Raw genomic sequence first — 17,087 nt, forward strand, 5'->3', positions numbered from 1 at the left:
GGGGTGATAGGTTCCCTTTAATATTCTAGGATCTTCAAAGTAGCCACCTTTGAGAATGCCAAGAGTGTGCAAAGCGGTCATCAAAGCAAAAGAATCTAGAATATAAGACATATTTTCAGTTGTTTCACACTTTTTTGTTAAGTGTATAATTCCACATGTGTTAATTCATAGTTTTGATGCCTTCAGTGTGAATGTACAATTTTCATAGTCATGAAAATACAGAAAAATGTTTAAATGAGAAGGTGTGTCCAAACTTTTGGTCTGTACTGTACATCTTAGAAAGTTGAATAAAATTGTACCATGGTATCTGTGATCCAATGTCTTATTCCAGAAATACACTTTTTTTCTTAACATGTAAATGAACTATTACGATCTATTTGCGGGACATAAATCTCCAGTAGAATATGCCTCCAGAGCTTAGGCATGTAATGACTGACAGGTTGCTTTCCTCTCACACAGGTAACTCCTCTTTCATTTAAAATGAGCTCTGGAGGCAGATTCCCCAGGAAATCTATGTCCGGTCCATAGATCTTAACAGCTCATTTGCATATTAAGGAAAACAAGGATTTTCTCTGGAATAATATCACAGATCTCAAAGTATCATTTTATTCAACTTACTAGGTACCTACATGCCGATATAGAAGGCTTGGGAGGGTTGGTCCAACTGACAGATTCCCATTAACTGTCATTGCAAAATCTTTGACTTTTTTTTGCCTTGCAAAAGTTCAGGTCTCAGTTTTACATTAGACATGTATGTAAACGTTGTAATTTTTTTTTATTATTATATTGGCATCAAGAGCCCTATTTGGGTTGGTATGAGGTGACATTACTACCCTTTTCTACTGTTCCAGCCTAAGTCCATCCCAAATGCTATTTGTGGAATTTGTCTGAAGGGTAAGGACGTCGCCAAGAAGGGAAAATCTGAAAGACTGATACACTGCTCCCAGTGCGATAACAGTGGTAAGTCGTGTATGATATCTCTTGTAGATGTTGTCTGTGAAAAAAATTAACATTTAACTGTAGATTATCCTTAAGGGGTTTAGTACTAAAATATGCTACAAATTATTAGTATGCTCAGTGTTAGGACCCTTACCGATATTCAGAATAAAGGGGCTGCAGCAGAAGTCTTCTCCTTCTTTCAATTGCTCAGTTTATTTTATTCTCTCTTTATTGACTACTTTTAATTGAAAACGTGGCTGCTGTTTTCATACAGCCATTTCAGAAGTAAAAGTCTCTTAACATTACGCTACTGCTCTCCACTGCAAGAAGTGACATAGATCTCCATAGGATTCTATTGTAAAGAAAGGAATCCTAAACAATTATATATTTTATACTGTATCCAGTTCTATAAAATGACTTGCATAAATATATACCAGCAAAGGGAGCTAAAATGACAATCCTATGACCTCTGTTGAGTTAATGAAGCCCTGTAGTTATGCTTAACAAGTAGTAACAAAATGAACTAATCTTCAGAGTGAACTAGTTCATCTAGTTCACCATCCTGACAGAGATTAGTTCATTATGAACTAAACAGGAAGTGGGAGGAGACAGAGAGTGATCCCTCATACAGCTCCTCACACTGAAGATCCCTGGTCTCACACTTGCTCTTTATAGCTCCTGATGCTGGAAAAGAAGGTAGTAAACACTATACCACACATCAAATACAAATATAATAGTAATAATAAAAACTGAAATTGTACAGTAGACAGACCCAGCTCATGTGTGTATGAGAGAGTGATTCTGTGGTGTGGTTCATGCCCCTCACCAGTCTTTATGATAAGATCAGCCTCCTGTACAGGATCAGCCTTGCTACAATCTTTACCACTGGCTCCTGTTCTGTTCTCAGGATGCTGAACGGCTTCTCAGCTCCCCCATACACAATCATTATTAGTCAGTACTCTACACTAATACAGGGGGAACTGCTGCTGGGCTCAGTGAGATGCATCACGTTGAACTAGGCTGTCCTGAGTCATTCTCAACAGAACATCTAGTTCAGCAGTTCATTTAGTTCACATAGTTCATTTAGTTCACAGGTCACATGACATGATGCATTTCCTATCAGCTCCTCACAGGATAGGGTGGAGAATTATCAGGCTGTCTAATAGGAAGATTTTCTTTGCCCCATAGCAACCAATCACAGGTCAGCTTTCTGATACTGCAGTAGTGCAGTGCTCTGGCAAGTGAAATCTGAGCTGTGATTGGTTGCTATGGGCAGCAAAAGATCCATTTACTGTAAGGGTATGTGCACACATCAGGATTTCTGGCAGAAATCTGCATGCGCTTTTACCGCGATTTTGACGCGTTTTTTGTGCGTTGTTTCCCAATGCATAGAATAGCTGGAAAAACGCAAAAAAAACCGCAAAATTAATGAACATGCTGCTTTTTTTTACCGCGATGCGTTTTTTTCGCGGAAAAACACGCACCATGTGCACAAAACACGCAGAATGCATTCTAAATGATAGGATGCATAATGTATGCGTTTTTAATGAGTTTTTATAGCGTTTTTATTGCGAAAAAACACGAAAAAAACGCGAAAAAACCTGAACGTGTGCACATAGCCTAAGGCAGCTTGGTAAATCTGTAGTTCTGTGTAGTTTCACCACATCTCTTCCTTTTGTAACCCATTGCAGTGGTGTGAAATGAATACTGTCTGCCTGCTCAGTGCTCAATACCAGAGACACTGCAAGTGACCATAATGTGTGCAGATAATACACTGCGCACTGGGAGGTTTGAATATTTCACAAAGAAAAAAAAGAAATTACTAACTTGAATAAATAACTTTAGAATTTTTTTTCTCCAGACTGAGTACCCCTTTAACAAGAGTTTTTTATGTAATGATCAGATGTATTAACTATTTCTGATCATTTTAACAAAACTATGTCATCCTAGGAGCCACAGCTTCTGTGTAACGAACTAGAACTGATCCATCTCTTCTCAGCAGAATCCAGAGCAATACTGAACTAAATGAACTAATCTTTTGAACTAATCTTTTCAGTGAACTAGTTCATGGTGAACTAATCACCAAAATGAACTAGATTTCCCATCACTAATGTTCACACATTCAGTATTCTGTCAGTATTTTACATCATGCTGTGGGGATGTTTTTCGGCAGAAGGTACAGGGAAGATAGATGGTGCAAAATACAAGGATATCCTTGAGCAAAACCTATTTGTCAGTGATTTGAGAATGGGACAAAGGTTCACCATCCAACAAGACAATGACCCAAAGCATACTGCTAAGGCTACGTTCACACGATCCTTTTTTTCATCCTTTTTTTTTCAGGTCCTGTTTTGAAAAACCGCAGCTAAATTCAGCGCTGATTTTAGCTGCGGTTTTTGATCCTTTTTCTTCTGCGGATTCCACTGCGGGTTTCCAAATGCAGTTTCCTATTGGTGCTGCTGGAAACCCGCAGCGGAATCTGCAGAAAGAAGTGACATGCTACTTCTTTTTTCTGCAGGCAAAACCGCTGCGGATTTGCCTGTGGAAAAAAGGATCGTCGGCACAGCGGGTCCTTTTTTCCATTGGGTTACATTGTACTGTAACCTACATGGAAAACTGCTGCGGATCCGCAGTGCAATTCCGCTGCGGATCCGCAGCAAAAACCGCACCGTGTGAACATAGCCTTAAGCAACACTCGAGTGGTTTAAGGGGAAACGTATAAATGTTTGAGTGGCCTAGTCAAAGCCCAGACCTTAATCCAATTGAAAATCTGTGGTCAGACTTGAAGATTACTGCTCATCAGAGGGAATCATTAACTTGAAGGAGCTGGAGCTGTTTCACCTTGAGGAATGGAGCAAAAATCCCAGTTGCAAGATACGAAAAGCTCAGAGCGACTTGGACCTGTAATTGCAGCAAAAGAAGGCTCTACAAAAGTACTGACTTTAGGGGGTTGAATAGTTATGTAAACCAGAGGTGTCAAACTGCATTCCTCGAGGGCCGCCAACAGGTCATGTTTTCAGGATTTCCTTAGCATTCCACATGGTGCTGGAATCATTCTGTGCAGGTGATTAAATTATCATCTGTGCAATACAAGGAAATCCTGAAAACATGATTGTTGGCGGCCCTCGAGGAATGCAGTTTGACACCTCTGATGTACACTGAAGTTTTTTTGTCCTATTTGTTGTTTTGCTTCACAACTAGTGTTGAGCATTCCGATACCGCAAGTATCGGGTATCGGAATTCCGATACCGAGATCCGATACTTTTGTGGTATCGGGTATCGGTATCGAAACAACATTAATGTAAAAATGTGTAAAAGAGAATTAAAATAAAAAATATTGCTATACTCACCTCTCCGACGCAGCCTGCACCTTACCGAGGGAAGCGGCAGCGTTCTTTGTTTAAAATTCGCGCTTTTCTTTCCTTTACGTGAAGTCCCGGCTTGTGATTGGTTGCGTCGCAGTCACATGGGCGACGCAACCAATCACAGCAAGCCGTGACGTAATTTCAGGTCCTTAAGGATTTTAAAATTACGTCCCGGCTTTGTGATTGGTTGCGTCGCAGTCACATGGGCGACGCAACCAATCACAGCAAGCCGTGACGTAATTTCAGGCCCTTAAGGATTTTAAAATTACGTCCCGGCTTGTGATTGGTTGCGTCGCGGTCAACCAATCACAAGCCGGGAGGCTGGACACGCGCGCATTTTAAAATGCGCGCGTGTCCAGCCTCCCGGCTTGTGATTGGTTGACCGCGACGCAACCAATCACAAGCCGGGACGTCACGGGAGGCTGGACAAGGGCGCATTTTAAAATGCGCGCGTGTCCAGCCTCCCGGCTTGTGATTGGTTGACCGCGACGCAACCAATCACAAGCCGGGACGTCACGGGAGGCTGGACAAGCGCGCATTTTAAAATGCGCGCGTGTCCAGCCTCCCGTGACGTCACGGCTTGTGATTGGTTGCGTCGCCCATGTGACTGCGACGCAACCAATCACAAAGCCGGGACGTAATTTTAAAATCCTTAAGGGCCTGAAATTACGTCACGGCTTGCTGTGATTGGTTGCGTCGCCCATGTGACTGCGACGCAACCAATCACAAAGCCGGGACTTCACGTAAGGAAAGAAAAGCGCGAATTTTAAGCAAACAACGCTGCCAGTTCCCTCGGAGAGGCGAGTATAGCAATATTTTTTATTTTAATTCTTTCTTTTACACATTAATATGGTTCCCAGGGCCTGAAGGAGAGTTTCCTCTCCTTCAGACCCTGGGAACCATCAGGAATACCGTCCGATACTTGAGTCCCATTGACTTGTATTGGTATCGGGTATCGGTATCGGATTGGATCCGATACTTTGCCGGTATCGGCCGATACTTTCCGATACCGATACTTTCAAGTATCGGACGGTATCGCTCAACACTATTCACAACAAAAAAAAATGTTCACAGTTGTAGGCATGTTCTATACATGAACTGATGCAAACCCTCAAAAAAACAGTGAAATTCCAGGTTGTGATTTAGTAAAACACGAAAATTGTTCCAGGGGGGGGTGAATACTTTTGTAAGCCACTGTACATAATAGAAAAGCTAGGAACACTTAGCAGGAAAGGGGCAAATACAAACAGATTTTATCAACTTTCTGATGAATAATAATTTCTGTGCTTTGAAAGACAAACTAACAATACCAACACTACTCAGATATTAATAGAAACATTTGTGGAAAATTGTACAATAAGATTAGGTGTGGAGACATGAAGGTCGGTGGGTGCTCTCATACGCTGGCCTGAGTTTAGAAATATCACATGGACCAAGGTTCATCCCACTGAATGCCCATACTCCTTTTCTGTAGGCAGAATACCACTCAGACAACACAGGGTGAGGGTAGTGTGGCAATACTTTGTTGGTGGTTCAATATAGTACAGTCCCATTAAGTATATGAGATTATGCGAATTACAGAGTCTTACCCTTTCGCTGGCTCTCCAGGAATTAGAACATTTGCTACTTCAGGGCTTTCAGGGTCAAATACCCCCATGAGTGGCACCTCAAATTTGGCGGACACCCATAGAGAGAAGGTAACGACAAGCTTAAGAAGCTGACAGTCCATTGAGGTATGTGGCCTGGTGACCAGATTCTCCCAACCTGGCTACTCCAAACATCTTTCAGGGTTAAGTGTTGGTCAATGGAGCAGATTTGTATTTCTCCAGCTGGTGCTGTGGTCCCTTAAGCTGGCATCTTGTAGAGTGTCTCAAATCTGTTTTCCTCCGGTTGGAGTCAAGGTGCTTTGGCTACTGTCATGTAGAGTCTCTCTAAAAACAGAGGCATATCCCTTTTTATAATTCACAGCTATCCTTCAGGCCATTTTTCACAGGTTTGGGGGGATGAGGTCATCTCTCATTGAGTAATCAATCAACCTGCATAGATTGTCTTTCATTGCTTGCAGATCAACAAGCTGCATGGACTGATACAATGGGTAATTAAAATATCAGCAAACATTGAATATTCAATTACCCTGTCTTTGACCTCCAAGGATAGCCAATTAACCCCTTCATGACCCAGCCTATTTTGACCTGAATGACCTGGCCGTTTTTTGCAATTCTGACCAGTGTCCCTTTATGAGGTAATAACTCAGGAACGCTACAACGGATCCTAGCGGTTTTGAGATTGTTTTTTCGTGACATATTGGGCTTCATGTTAGTGGTAAATTTAGGTAGATAATTTTTGTGTTTATTTGTGAAAAAAATGTAAATTTGGCGAAAATTTTGAACATTTTGCAATTTTCAAATTTTGAATTTTTATTCTGTTAAACGAGAGAGTTATGTGACACAAAACAGTTAATAAATAACATTACCCACATGTCTACTTTACATCAGCACAATTTTGGAAACAAAATTTTTTTTTGCTAGGAAGTTATAAGGGTTAAAATTTGACCAGCGATTTCTCATTTTTACAACAAAATTTACAAAACCATTTTTTTTAGGGACCACCTCACATTTGAAGTCAGTTTGAGGGGTCTATATGGCTGAAAATACCCAAAAGTGACACCATTCTAAAAACTGCACCCCTCAAGGTGCTCAAAACCACATTCAAGAAGTTTATTAACCCTTCAGGTGCTTCACAGCAGCAGAAGCAACATGGAAGGAAAAAATGAACATTTAACTTTTTAGTTACAAAAATGATCTTTTAGCAACAATTTTTTTATTTTCCCAAGGGTAAAAAGAGAAACTGGACCCCAAAAGTTATTGTCCAATTTGTCCTGAGTACGCTGATACCTCATATGTGGGAGGAACCACTGTTTGGGCACACGACAGGGCTCGGAAGTGAAAGAGCGCCATTTGACTTTTTCAATGAAAAATTGGCTCCAATCTTTAGCGGACACCATGTCGCGTTTGGAGAGCTCCTGTGTGCCTAAATGTTGGAGCTCCCCCACAAGTCACCCCATTTTGGAAACTAAACCCCCCAAGGAGCTTATCTAGATGCATAGTGAGCACTTTGAACCCCCAAGTGCTTCACAAATTGATCCGTAAAAATGAAATAGTACTTTTTTTTCACAAAAAATTTCTTTTAGCCTCAATTTGTTCATTTCCACATGGGCAACAGGATGAAATGGATCCTAAAATTTATTGGGCAATTTCTCCTGAGTACACTGATACCTCACATGTGGGGGTAAACCCCTGTTTGGGCACACGGCAGGGCTCGGAAGGGAAGGAGCGCCATTTTACTTTTTGAATGAAAAATTAGCTCCAATCGTTAGTGGACACCATGTCGCGTTTGGAGAGCCCCCGTGTGCCTAAACATTGGAGCTCCCCCACATGTGACCCCATTTTGGAAACTAGACCTCCCATGGAACTAATTTAGATGTGCGGTGACCACTTTAAACCCCCAAGTGCTTCACATAAGTTTTTAACGCAGAGCCGTGAAAATAAAAAATCTTTTTTCTTTCCTCAAAAATTATTTTTTAGCCCGCAATTTTTTATTTTCACAAGAGTAACAGGAGAAATTGGACCCCAAAAGTTGTTGTCCAGTTTGTCCTGAGTACGCTGATACCCCATATGTGGGGGGAACCACTGTTTTGGCACACGTCAGGGCTCGGAAGGGAAGTAGTGACGTTTTGGAATGCAGACTTTGATGGAATGGTCTGCAGGCATCATGTTACGTTTGCAGAGCCCCTGATGTGCCTAAACAGTAGAAACCCCCCGCAAGTGACCCCATTTTGGAAACTAGACCCCCAAGGAACTTATCTAGATATGTGGTGAGCACTTTGAACCCCCAAGTGCTTCACAGAAGTTTACAATGCAGAGCCGTGAAAATAAAAAATCATTTTTCTTTCCTCAAAAATGATGTTTTAGCAAGCAACTTTTTATTTTCACAAGGGTAAAAGAAGAAATTGGACCCCAATGGTAGTTGTCCAGTTTGTCCCGAGTATGCTGGTACCCCATATGTGGGGGTAAACCACTGTTTTGGCACACATCGGGGCTCGGAAGGGAAGTAGTGACGTTTTGAAATGCAGACTTTGATGGAATGGTCTGCAGGCGTCACGTTGCATTTTCAGAGCCTCTGATGTGCCTAAACAGTAGAAACCCCCCACAAGTGACCCTATTTTGGAAACTAGACCCCCAAAGGAACTTATCTAGATGTGTGGTGAGCACTTTGAACCCCCAAGTGCTTCACAGAAGTTTACAACGCAGAGCTGTGAAAATAAAAAAAAAAATTTTCTTTCCTCAAAAATGATGTTTTAGCAAGCAATTTTTTATTTTCACAAGGGTAACAGGAGAAATTGGACCCCAATAATTGTTGCCCAGTTTGTCCCGAGTATGCTGGTACCCCATATGTGGGGGTAAACCACTGTTTGGGCGCACGTCGGGGCTCGGAAGCGAGGGAGCACCATTTGACTTTTTGAACGCAAGATTGGCTCGAATCAATGGTGGCGCCATGTTGCGTTTGGAGACCCCTGATGTGCCTAAACAGTGGAAACCCCTCAATTCTAACTCCAACACTAACCCCAACACACCCCTAAACCTAATCCCAACTCTAGCCATAACCCTAACCCCAACACACCCCTAACCACAACCCTAACCCCAACACACCCCTAACCCTAATCCCAACCCTAATCCTAACCCTAATCCCAACCCTAACCCCAACACACCCATAACCATGACCCTAACCACAAGCCTAGTCTTAACCCTATTTCCAACCCTAGCCCTAATTCCAACCCTAACTCTAATTTCAACCCTAACCCTAAGGCTATGAACCCACGTTGCGGATTCGTGTGAGATTTTTCCGCACCATTTTTTTTAAATCCGCAGGTAAAAGGCAAAGCCTTTTACCTGTGGATTTACTGCGGATTTCCAGTGTTTTTTGTGCGGCTTTCACCTGCGGATTCCTATTGAGGAACAGGTGTAAAACGCTGCGTAATCCGCACAAAGAATTGACATGCTGCGGAAAATACAATGCAGCGTTCCCGCGCTGTATTTTCTGCACCATGGGCACAGCGGATTTGGTTTTCCATAGGTTTGCATGGAACTGTAAACCTGATGGAACACTGCTACGAATCCGCAGCGGCCAATCCACTGCGGATACACAAACAAATCCGCACCGTGTGCACATAGCCTAATTCTAAGGCTATGTGCACACGCTGCGGAAAACGCTGCGGATCTGCAGTGTTTCTGCAGCTGCGGGTGCGCACCAGTTTCCCATGAGTTTATAGTTCAATCTAAACCTATGGGAAACAAAAAACGCTGTGCCCATGGTGCGGAAAATACAGCGTGGGAACGCAGCGGTTTACATTCTGCAGCATGTCACTTCTTTCTGCGGATTCCGCAGCGGTTTTACACCTGCTCCAATAGAAAACCGCAGTTGTAAAACCGCAGTGAAATCCGCAGAAAAACCACGGTGAATCCGCGGTAAATCCGCAGTGGTTTTGCACTGTGGATTTATCAGATCCGCTGCTGAAAAATCCGCAGAGGACCAGAATACGTGTGCACATACCCTAACACTAGTTCTAACCCTAACCCTAGTTCTAACCCTAACCCTAGTTCTAACCCTAACCCTAGTTCTAACTTTAGTGGGGGAAAAAATAAAAAATATATATTTTCTTTATTTTATTGTTGTCCCTACCTATGGAGGTGATAAAGGGGGGGTTCATTTACTATTTTTTTTATTTTGATCACTGTGATAGGTTTTATCACAGTGATCAAAATGTACATTGAACGAATCTGCCGGCCGGCAGATTCGGCGGGCGCACTGCGCATGCGCCTGCCATTTTGGAAGATGGCGGCGCCCAGGGAGAAGACAGATGGACACCGGGAGTCTCGGTAAGTATGAAGGGGGGGAGATCGGAGCATGGGGGGGTGGATCAGAGCACGGGGGGTGGATCGCAGCACGGGGGGGAGCGGACGGGAGGACGGGGGAGCGGACAGGAGGACGGAGGGGAGCGGACCACCGAACGGAGGACTGGGGAGTAGATCAGGGCGGTGGGGGCAGACCAGTATTTCCAGCCATGGCCGATGATATTGCAGCATCGGCCATGCCTGGATTGTAATATTTCACCATTTTCATAGGTGAAATATTACAAATTGCTCTGATTGGCTGTTGCACTTTCAACAGCCAATCAGAGCGATCGTAGCCACGGGGGGGGGTGAAGCCACCCCCCCTGGGCTAAAGTACCACTCCCCCTGTCCCTGCAGATCGGGTGAAATTGGAGTTAACCCTTTCACCCGATCTGCAGGGACGCGATCATTGTGTGACACAGCATATGCGTCACAGGTCGGATTGGCACCGACTTTCATGACGCATACGCTGTGTCACAGGTCGGGAAGGGGTTAATAGGCTGCAACAAACATCAATGCAAGAGTCAAGTTCTGGCTCATATGAACTATGGCGTATGTTTCTTGACCTACTGTAAAATACTAAATCCAAACCCTGGTATAAAATTTTCCCAGAGAACTGAAGAGATCCATTATAATAAAATTATATTTTTATTAACTGTTTTTAAAATAAAAAACAGAGGGATAAAAAAGCAGAGTGCCTCACAGAGGAGCTACCACTAAAGATTTAGAGGGGTCTCCTCTGTGAGGCACTCTGCTTATCTCTGTGATTTTTATTTTATTAACAGTTAATAAAAATATAATTTTGTTGTAATGGATCTCTTAATTACTCTGGGGAAATTTTGTACCAGGGTTTGGATTTAATATTTATGCGAAGTGCCACTGACTAATGTTATACGTACATCCTTTGCTAATTAATCTACTGGAAAATATGTCTGGCATAATTAAGAATAAATGCTGTGTCGTCACATTAGGGTGCTCAGCATCAAAGAAAATACCAACTGTAGGAAACATAATTTTTGGACTTGCTCTTTCACCCCCAAGCCTGTTTTCACCTTCCCAACCAGGCCAAGTTTTACAATTATAACTAGCGTAACTTTGAGGTAATATCTATGGAATTCTTCAACATATCCCAGTGGTTCTAAGATTGTTTTTTTTTCGTAACACATTGTACTTTAGTTAGTGGTAACTTTTGGTTGATATGCTTTGCTTTTATTTATGAAAATATTGAAAATTTGACAACAAAAATTTCGCAGTTTTCAAACTTTGAATTTTTATGCTCTTAAATCAGATAGTTATACCACACAAGATAATAAATAATTTACTGCATGTCTCGTTTACATCAATATAATTTTTGGAGACCATTTTTTTGTGAGGAAGTTGAAGGATTAAAAATAAACCAACAGTTTGTCAAACAACCAATTTTTTTTTTTTTTTTTTTAGGGATCACGTCACTTTTGAAGGGCCTATGTGACAGAAAATACTAAAAAGTGACACTCTTTTAACCCCTTCCTGACCTATGACGCATACGCTGCGTCATGAAAGTTGTTGCCAATCTGACCTGTGACATAGCATATGCGTCATGGAGGGATCCTGCAGATCGGGTGAAAGGGTTAACTCCAATTTGACCTGATCTGCAGGGACAGGGGGAGTGGTACTTCAGCCCAGGGGGGTGGCTTCACCCCCTCGTGGCTAAGATCGCTCTGATTGGCTGTTAAAAGTGAAAGCCAATCAGATCGATTTGTAATATTTCACCTATGAAAACTGGTGAAATATTACAATCCAGCCATGGCCGATGCTGCAATATCATCGGCCATGGCTGGAAACTCTAATCTGCCCCCTGCCACCGATCTCCCCAGTCCTCCGTCCTGTGCTCCGCTCCCCTCCGTCCACCTGTCCGCTCCCCCCTCATACTTACCGAGCCTCCCGGTGTCCGTCTGTCTGCTCCATGGGCGCCGCCATCTTCCAAAATGGCGGGCGCATGCGCAGTGCGCCCGCCGAATCTGCCGGCCGGCCGATTCGTTCCAGGTACATCAGTGATCAAAATAAAAAAAAATAGTAAATTAACCCCCCCTTTATCACCCCCATAGGTAGGGACAATAATAAAATAAAGAAAATATATTTACTTTTATTTTTCCACTAGGGTTAGGGTTAGAACAATGTGCACACAGTGTGGACTTGGCTGCGGATCCGCAGCGGATTGGCCGCTGCGGATTCGTAGCAGTTTTCCATCAGGTTTACAGTACCATGTAAACCTATGGAAAACCAAATCCGCTGTGCCCATGGTGCGGAAAATACATCGCGGAAATGCTGCATTTTATTTTCCGCAGCATGTCAATTTTTTGTGCGGATTCTGCAGCGTTTTACACCTGTTCCTCAATAGGAATCCACAGGTTAAATCCGCACAAAAAGCACTGGAAATCCGCGGTAAATTTTTCAAAAATGGTGCGGAAAAATCTCACACGAATCCGCAACGTGGGCACATAGCCTTAGGGTTAGGGTTGGAATTAGAGTTAGTGTTGGAAATAGGGTTAAGATTAGGCTTGTGGTTAGGGTTAGGGTTATGGTTAGGGGTGTGTTGGGATTGGGGTTAGGGGTGTGTTAGGGTTGTGGTTAGGGGTGTGTTGGGGTTAGGGTTGTGATTAGGGTTAGGGGTGTGTTGGAGTTAGAATTGAGGGGTTTCCACTGTTTAGGCAAATCAGGGGTCTCCAAACGCAACATTGCGCCACCATTGAATCCAGCCAATCTTGCGTTCAAAAAGTCAAATGGTGCTCCCTCCCTTCCGAGCCCTGACGTACGCCCAAACAGTGGTTTACCCCCACATATGGGGTATCAGCGTACTCAGGACAAACTGGGCAACAAATATTGGGGTCCACTTCTCCTGTTACCCTTGTGAAAATAAAAAATTGCTTACTAAAACATAATTTTTGAGGAAAGAAAAATTATTTTTTATGTTCACTGCTGTGCATTGTAAACTTATGTGAAGCACTTGGGGGTTTAAAGTGCTCACCACATATCTAGATAAGTTCCTTGGGGGTCTAGTTTCCAAAATGGGGTCACTTGTGGGGGGTTTCTACTGTTTAGGTACATTAGGGGCTCTGCAAACGCAATGTGACGCCTGCAGACCAATCCATCTAAGTCTGCTTTCCAAATGGCGCTCCATCCCTTCCAAGCCCTCCCATGCGCACAAACGGTGGTTCCCCCCCACATATGGGGTATCAGCGTACTCAGGACAAACTGGACAACAACTTTTGGGGTCCAATTTCTCCTGTTACCCTTGTGAAAATAAAAAATTGCTTGCTAAAACCAAATTTTTGAGGAAAGAAAATTGATTTTTTATTTTCACGGCTCTGCATTATAAACTTCTGTGAAGCATTTGGGGGTTTAAAGTGGTCACCGCACATCTAGATTAGTTCCATGGGAGGTCTAGTTTCCAAAATGGGGTCACATGTGGGGGAGCTCCAATGTTTATGCACACAGGGGCTCTCCAAACGCGACATGGTGTCCGCTAACAATTTGAGCTAATTTTTCATTCAAAAAGTCAAATGGCGCTCCTTTCCTTCCGAGCCCTGCCGTGTGCCCAAACAGTGGTTTACCCCCACATGTGAGGTATCAGTGTACTCGGGAGAAATTCCCCAATAAATTTTGAGATCCATTTTATCCTGTTGCCCATGTGAAAATGAAAAAATTGAGGCTAAAAGAATTTTTTTGTGTAAAAAAAAAAACAAAAAGTACTTTTTCATTTTTACGGATCAATTTGACAAGTACCTGGGGGTTTAAAGTGCTCACTATGCATCTAGATAAGCTCCTTGGGGGGTCTAGTTTCCAAAATGGGGTCACTTGTGGGGGAGCTCCAATGTTGGGCACACAGCGGCTCTCCAAACGCGACATGGTGTCCGCTAAAGATTGGAGCCAACTTTTCATTGAAAAACTTAAATGGCGCTCTAGTTTCTCTTTTTACTCTTGGGAAAATAAAAAAATTGTTGCTAAAGGATCATTTTTGTGACTAAAAAGTTAAATGTTCATTTTTTCCTTCCATGTTGCTTCTGCTGCTGTGAAGCACCTGAAGGGTTAATAAACTTTTTGAATGTGGTTTTGAGCACCTTGAGGGGTGCAGTTTTTAGAATGGTGTCACTTTTGGGTATTTTCAGCCATATAGACCCCTCAAACTAACTTCAAATGTGAGGTGGTCCCTAAAAAAAATGGTTTTGTAAATTTGGTTGTAAAAATGAGAAATCGCTGGTCAAATTTTAACCCTTATAACTTCCTAGCAAAAAAAAAATTGTTTCCAAAATTGTGCTGATGTAAAGTGGACATGTGGGTAATGTTATTTATTAACTATTTTGTGTCACATAACTCTCTCGTTTAACAGAATAAAAATTCAAAATTTGAAAATTGCGAAATGTTCAAAATTTTCGCCAAATTGCCATTTTTTTCACAAATAAACGCAAAAATTATCGACCTAAATTTACCACTAACATGAAGCCCAATATGTAAAAAAAAAAAACTATCTCAGAACCGCTAGGATCCGTTGAAGCGTTCCTGTTATTACCTCATAAAGGGACACTGGTCAGAATTGCAAAAAACAGCCAAGTCATTAAGGTCAAAATAGGCTGGGTCATAAAGGGGTTAAAACTGCACCCTTAAAAATGCTCAAAACCACATTCAGGAGTTAAAGCAATGTGGAAGGAAAAAACAAATATTTACATTTTTCCCCCAAAAAATGTTGTTTTAGCACCAGATTTTTCATTTTCACAAGGGTAACAGGAGAAAATGGACTTCACAATTTGTTGTACAATTTCTCGTGAATACACATATACCCCATATGTGGTGTAAAACTATTAGGGCACACTTTTGGCTCTAATAGATAGCGGATGACATGTCACATTTAAAGAGCCCCTGACATGCGAAAACCGCAAACACCCACAAGCAGGGCCGGTTTTAGGCAAAGTGGGGCTCTAGACAAAGTTTAAAATGGGGCCCCAAATGCTAACATATTGCACAGCACACAGAAGCATTTCGGTTGTATTTACATACGCTGAGTTCAGACCGCTAAATGAGTGTGATCGACAATATTGAAATCGTTCAACACTTGTTTCCCGACCTCTTTCCACCGTCTGGGAAAGAATGATGGGGACAGAATGATCACTAACAGATCACCATACAGTATCATATCAGTAGCACATCTACAGTTTACACCGGCGATGTGCTGATGAGAAAAATGATTTTTGTTCCGGCATAAAAAATCCAATCACTCGATGAATATACAGCATTTTGCTTGATTAGTATAATACACCCCATAGTCCTCCATATATTATAATATGCATAACAGTCCTCGAAATTGTAAAATGCACACCCCATAGTCCTCCTTCATATAATATAATATGCCCCATAGTCCTCCATATAGTATAATACGCTCCTCAGTCCTCCATATAGTATTATACACTTCCCATAGTCCCCTATATAGTATAATACACTCCTCATACACTTCTCATAGTCCTCCATATATTAAAATACACTGCTCAGTCCTCCACATAGTATAATACACTCCTCAGTGCTCCATATAGTATAATGCACCGCCATAGTCATCCATGTAGTACAATTCACTTCCCATAGTATAATGCACCCCATAGTTCTTCATATAGTATAATGTATTCCCCATAGTACTCGATACAGTATAATGCAGCCCACATACAGTATAATGCAACCACCCTATAGAGCATAATGCAGCCACCCCAGAGTATAATGTAACCTCCCATAGAATATAATGCAGCCCCCCTCATATAGTATAATGTAGCCCCCTCATAGAGTATGATACAATCACTCCTCATAGAATATAAATATAATACAGCCCCCCATAGAATATAATGTAGCCCCGAATAGAATATAATACAGCCCATCTCCCCATAGAATATAATGTAGCCCATCAGAGTATGATGCAATCCTCCCTCATAAAATCTAATACTACCCCTATAGAATATAGTGTAGTCCTCCATAGAATATAATAAAGCCCACCTCCCCATAGTATATAACATAGCCTCCCCCATAGAATATAATATAGCCCCCATAGTATATAGCACAGCCCGCGTGGTACATAGCACAACCCACATAGTATATAGCACATCCCACGTAGTATATAGCACAGTCCACATCTCTCCCCCCCTGAGAATGGCCCCACAGTCCAGTACTCACTATTCTAGTAAAAAAACAAAAACACAATCCTCACCTCCTTGTGCCCACACTGCTCCCTGCTCCTGACTCAGTGGCTGCACTGCCTGGCACACTGAGTGAGCGATGATGTCATTGCGCACCCAGTGTCAGAGGCAGAGCGGGGAATGAGTACTATGTAGACGTCTGCCCGCTCATAGCTACAAAACGGTCACTCTAGCGCCTTAAAAAATTGCCAGTGCAGAAAGTCCAATAGTGCAGAGCAGCAGCGGTAGGTTCGATCATTGCTTACCCATGTGGGTAAGTCCCGTGGGGCTGCGACGTGTGCACGGTCTGGTGTACATCATCCTCCCACATGGGTAAGCAATGATCGAACCTACCGCTGCTGCTCTGCACTATTGCACTGGCACTTTTTTACGGCGCTAGAGTGACCGTTTTGTAGCTATGAGTGGGCAGACGTCTACAGATATCCGGAGTTTACACCCGGTCTGTGATTTTTTGATGTCTGTTTTTTGTTTGGCTGGCAGGTCCTGAGCCATTTCATAATTGAGGCAACAATCTTGTGACCTGCCTTTAGTGTTGATGCTCCAGTAATTACCGTGTACTTTGTCTTTTTTCTTGCTCCTTTTTCCCATTTTGCACATTCGTCCAATAATCTACTTTGAAT

At 42.5% G+C, this 17,087-nt stretch overlaps 1 protein-coding gene across 3 annotated transcripts in view; it reads left to right on the top strand.

Annotated features, from left to right (window-relative positions):
* Positions 1-17,087, top strand: part of PHF10 (PHD finger protein 10) — a 210,379-nt gene that overhangs the window by 169,084 nt on the left and 24,208 nt on the right. For 2 of the 3 annotated variants that reach the window (XM_077283267.1, XM_077283266.1), the window contains one exon: positions 852-960. The exons of the other annotated variant lie outside the window; for it this stretch is intronic. In XM_077283267.1, the coding sequence (XP_077139382.1) occupies positions 852-960 (109 nt within the window). The remainder of the gene's footprint in view (positions 1-851; positions 961-17,087) is intronic. 3 annotated transcript variants of the gene reach the window in all.

The sequence above is a fragment of the Ranitomeya variabilis genome, chromosome 2 (genome assembly GCF_051348905.1).
Source record: "Ranitomeya variabilis isolate aRanVar5 chromosome 2, aRanVar5.hap1, whole genome shotgun sequence".
Taxonomy (NCBI): domain Eukaryota; kingdom Metazoa; phylum Chordata; class Amphibia; order Anura; family Dendrobatidae; genus Ranitomeya; species Ranitomeya variabilis.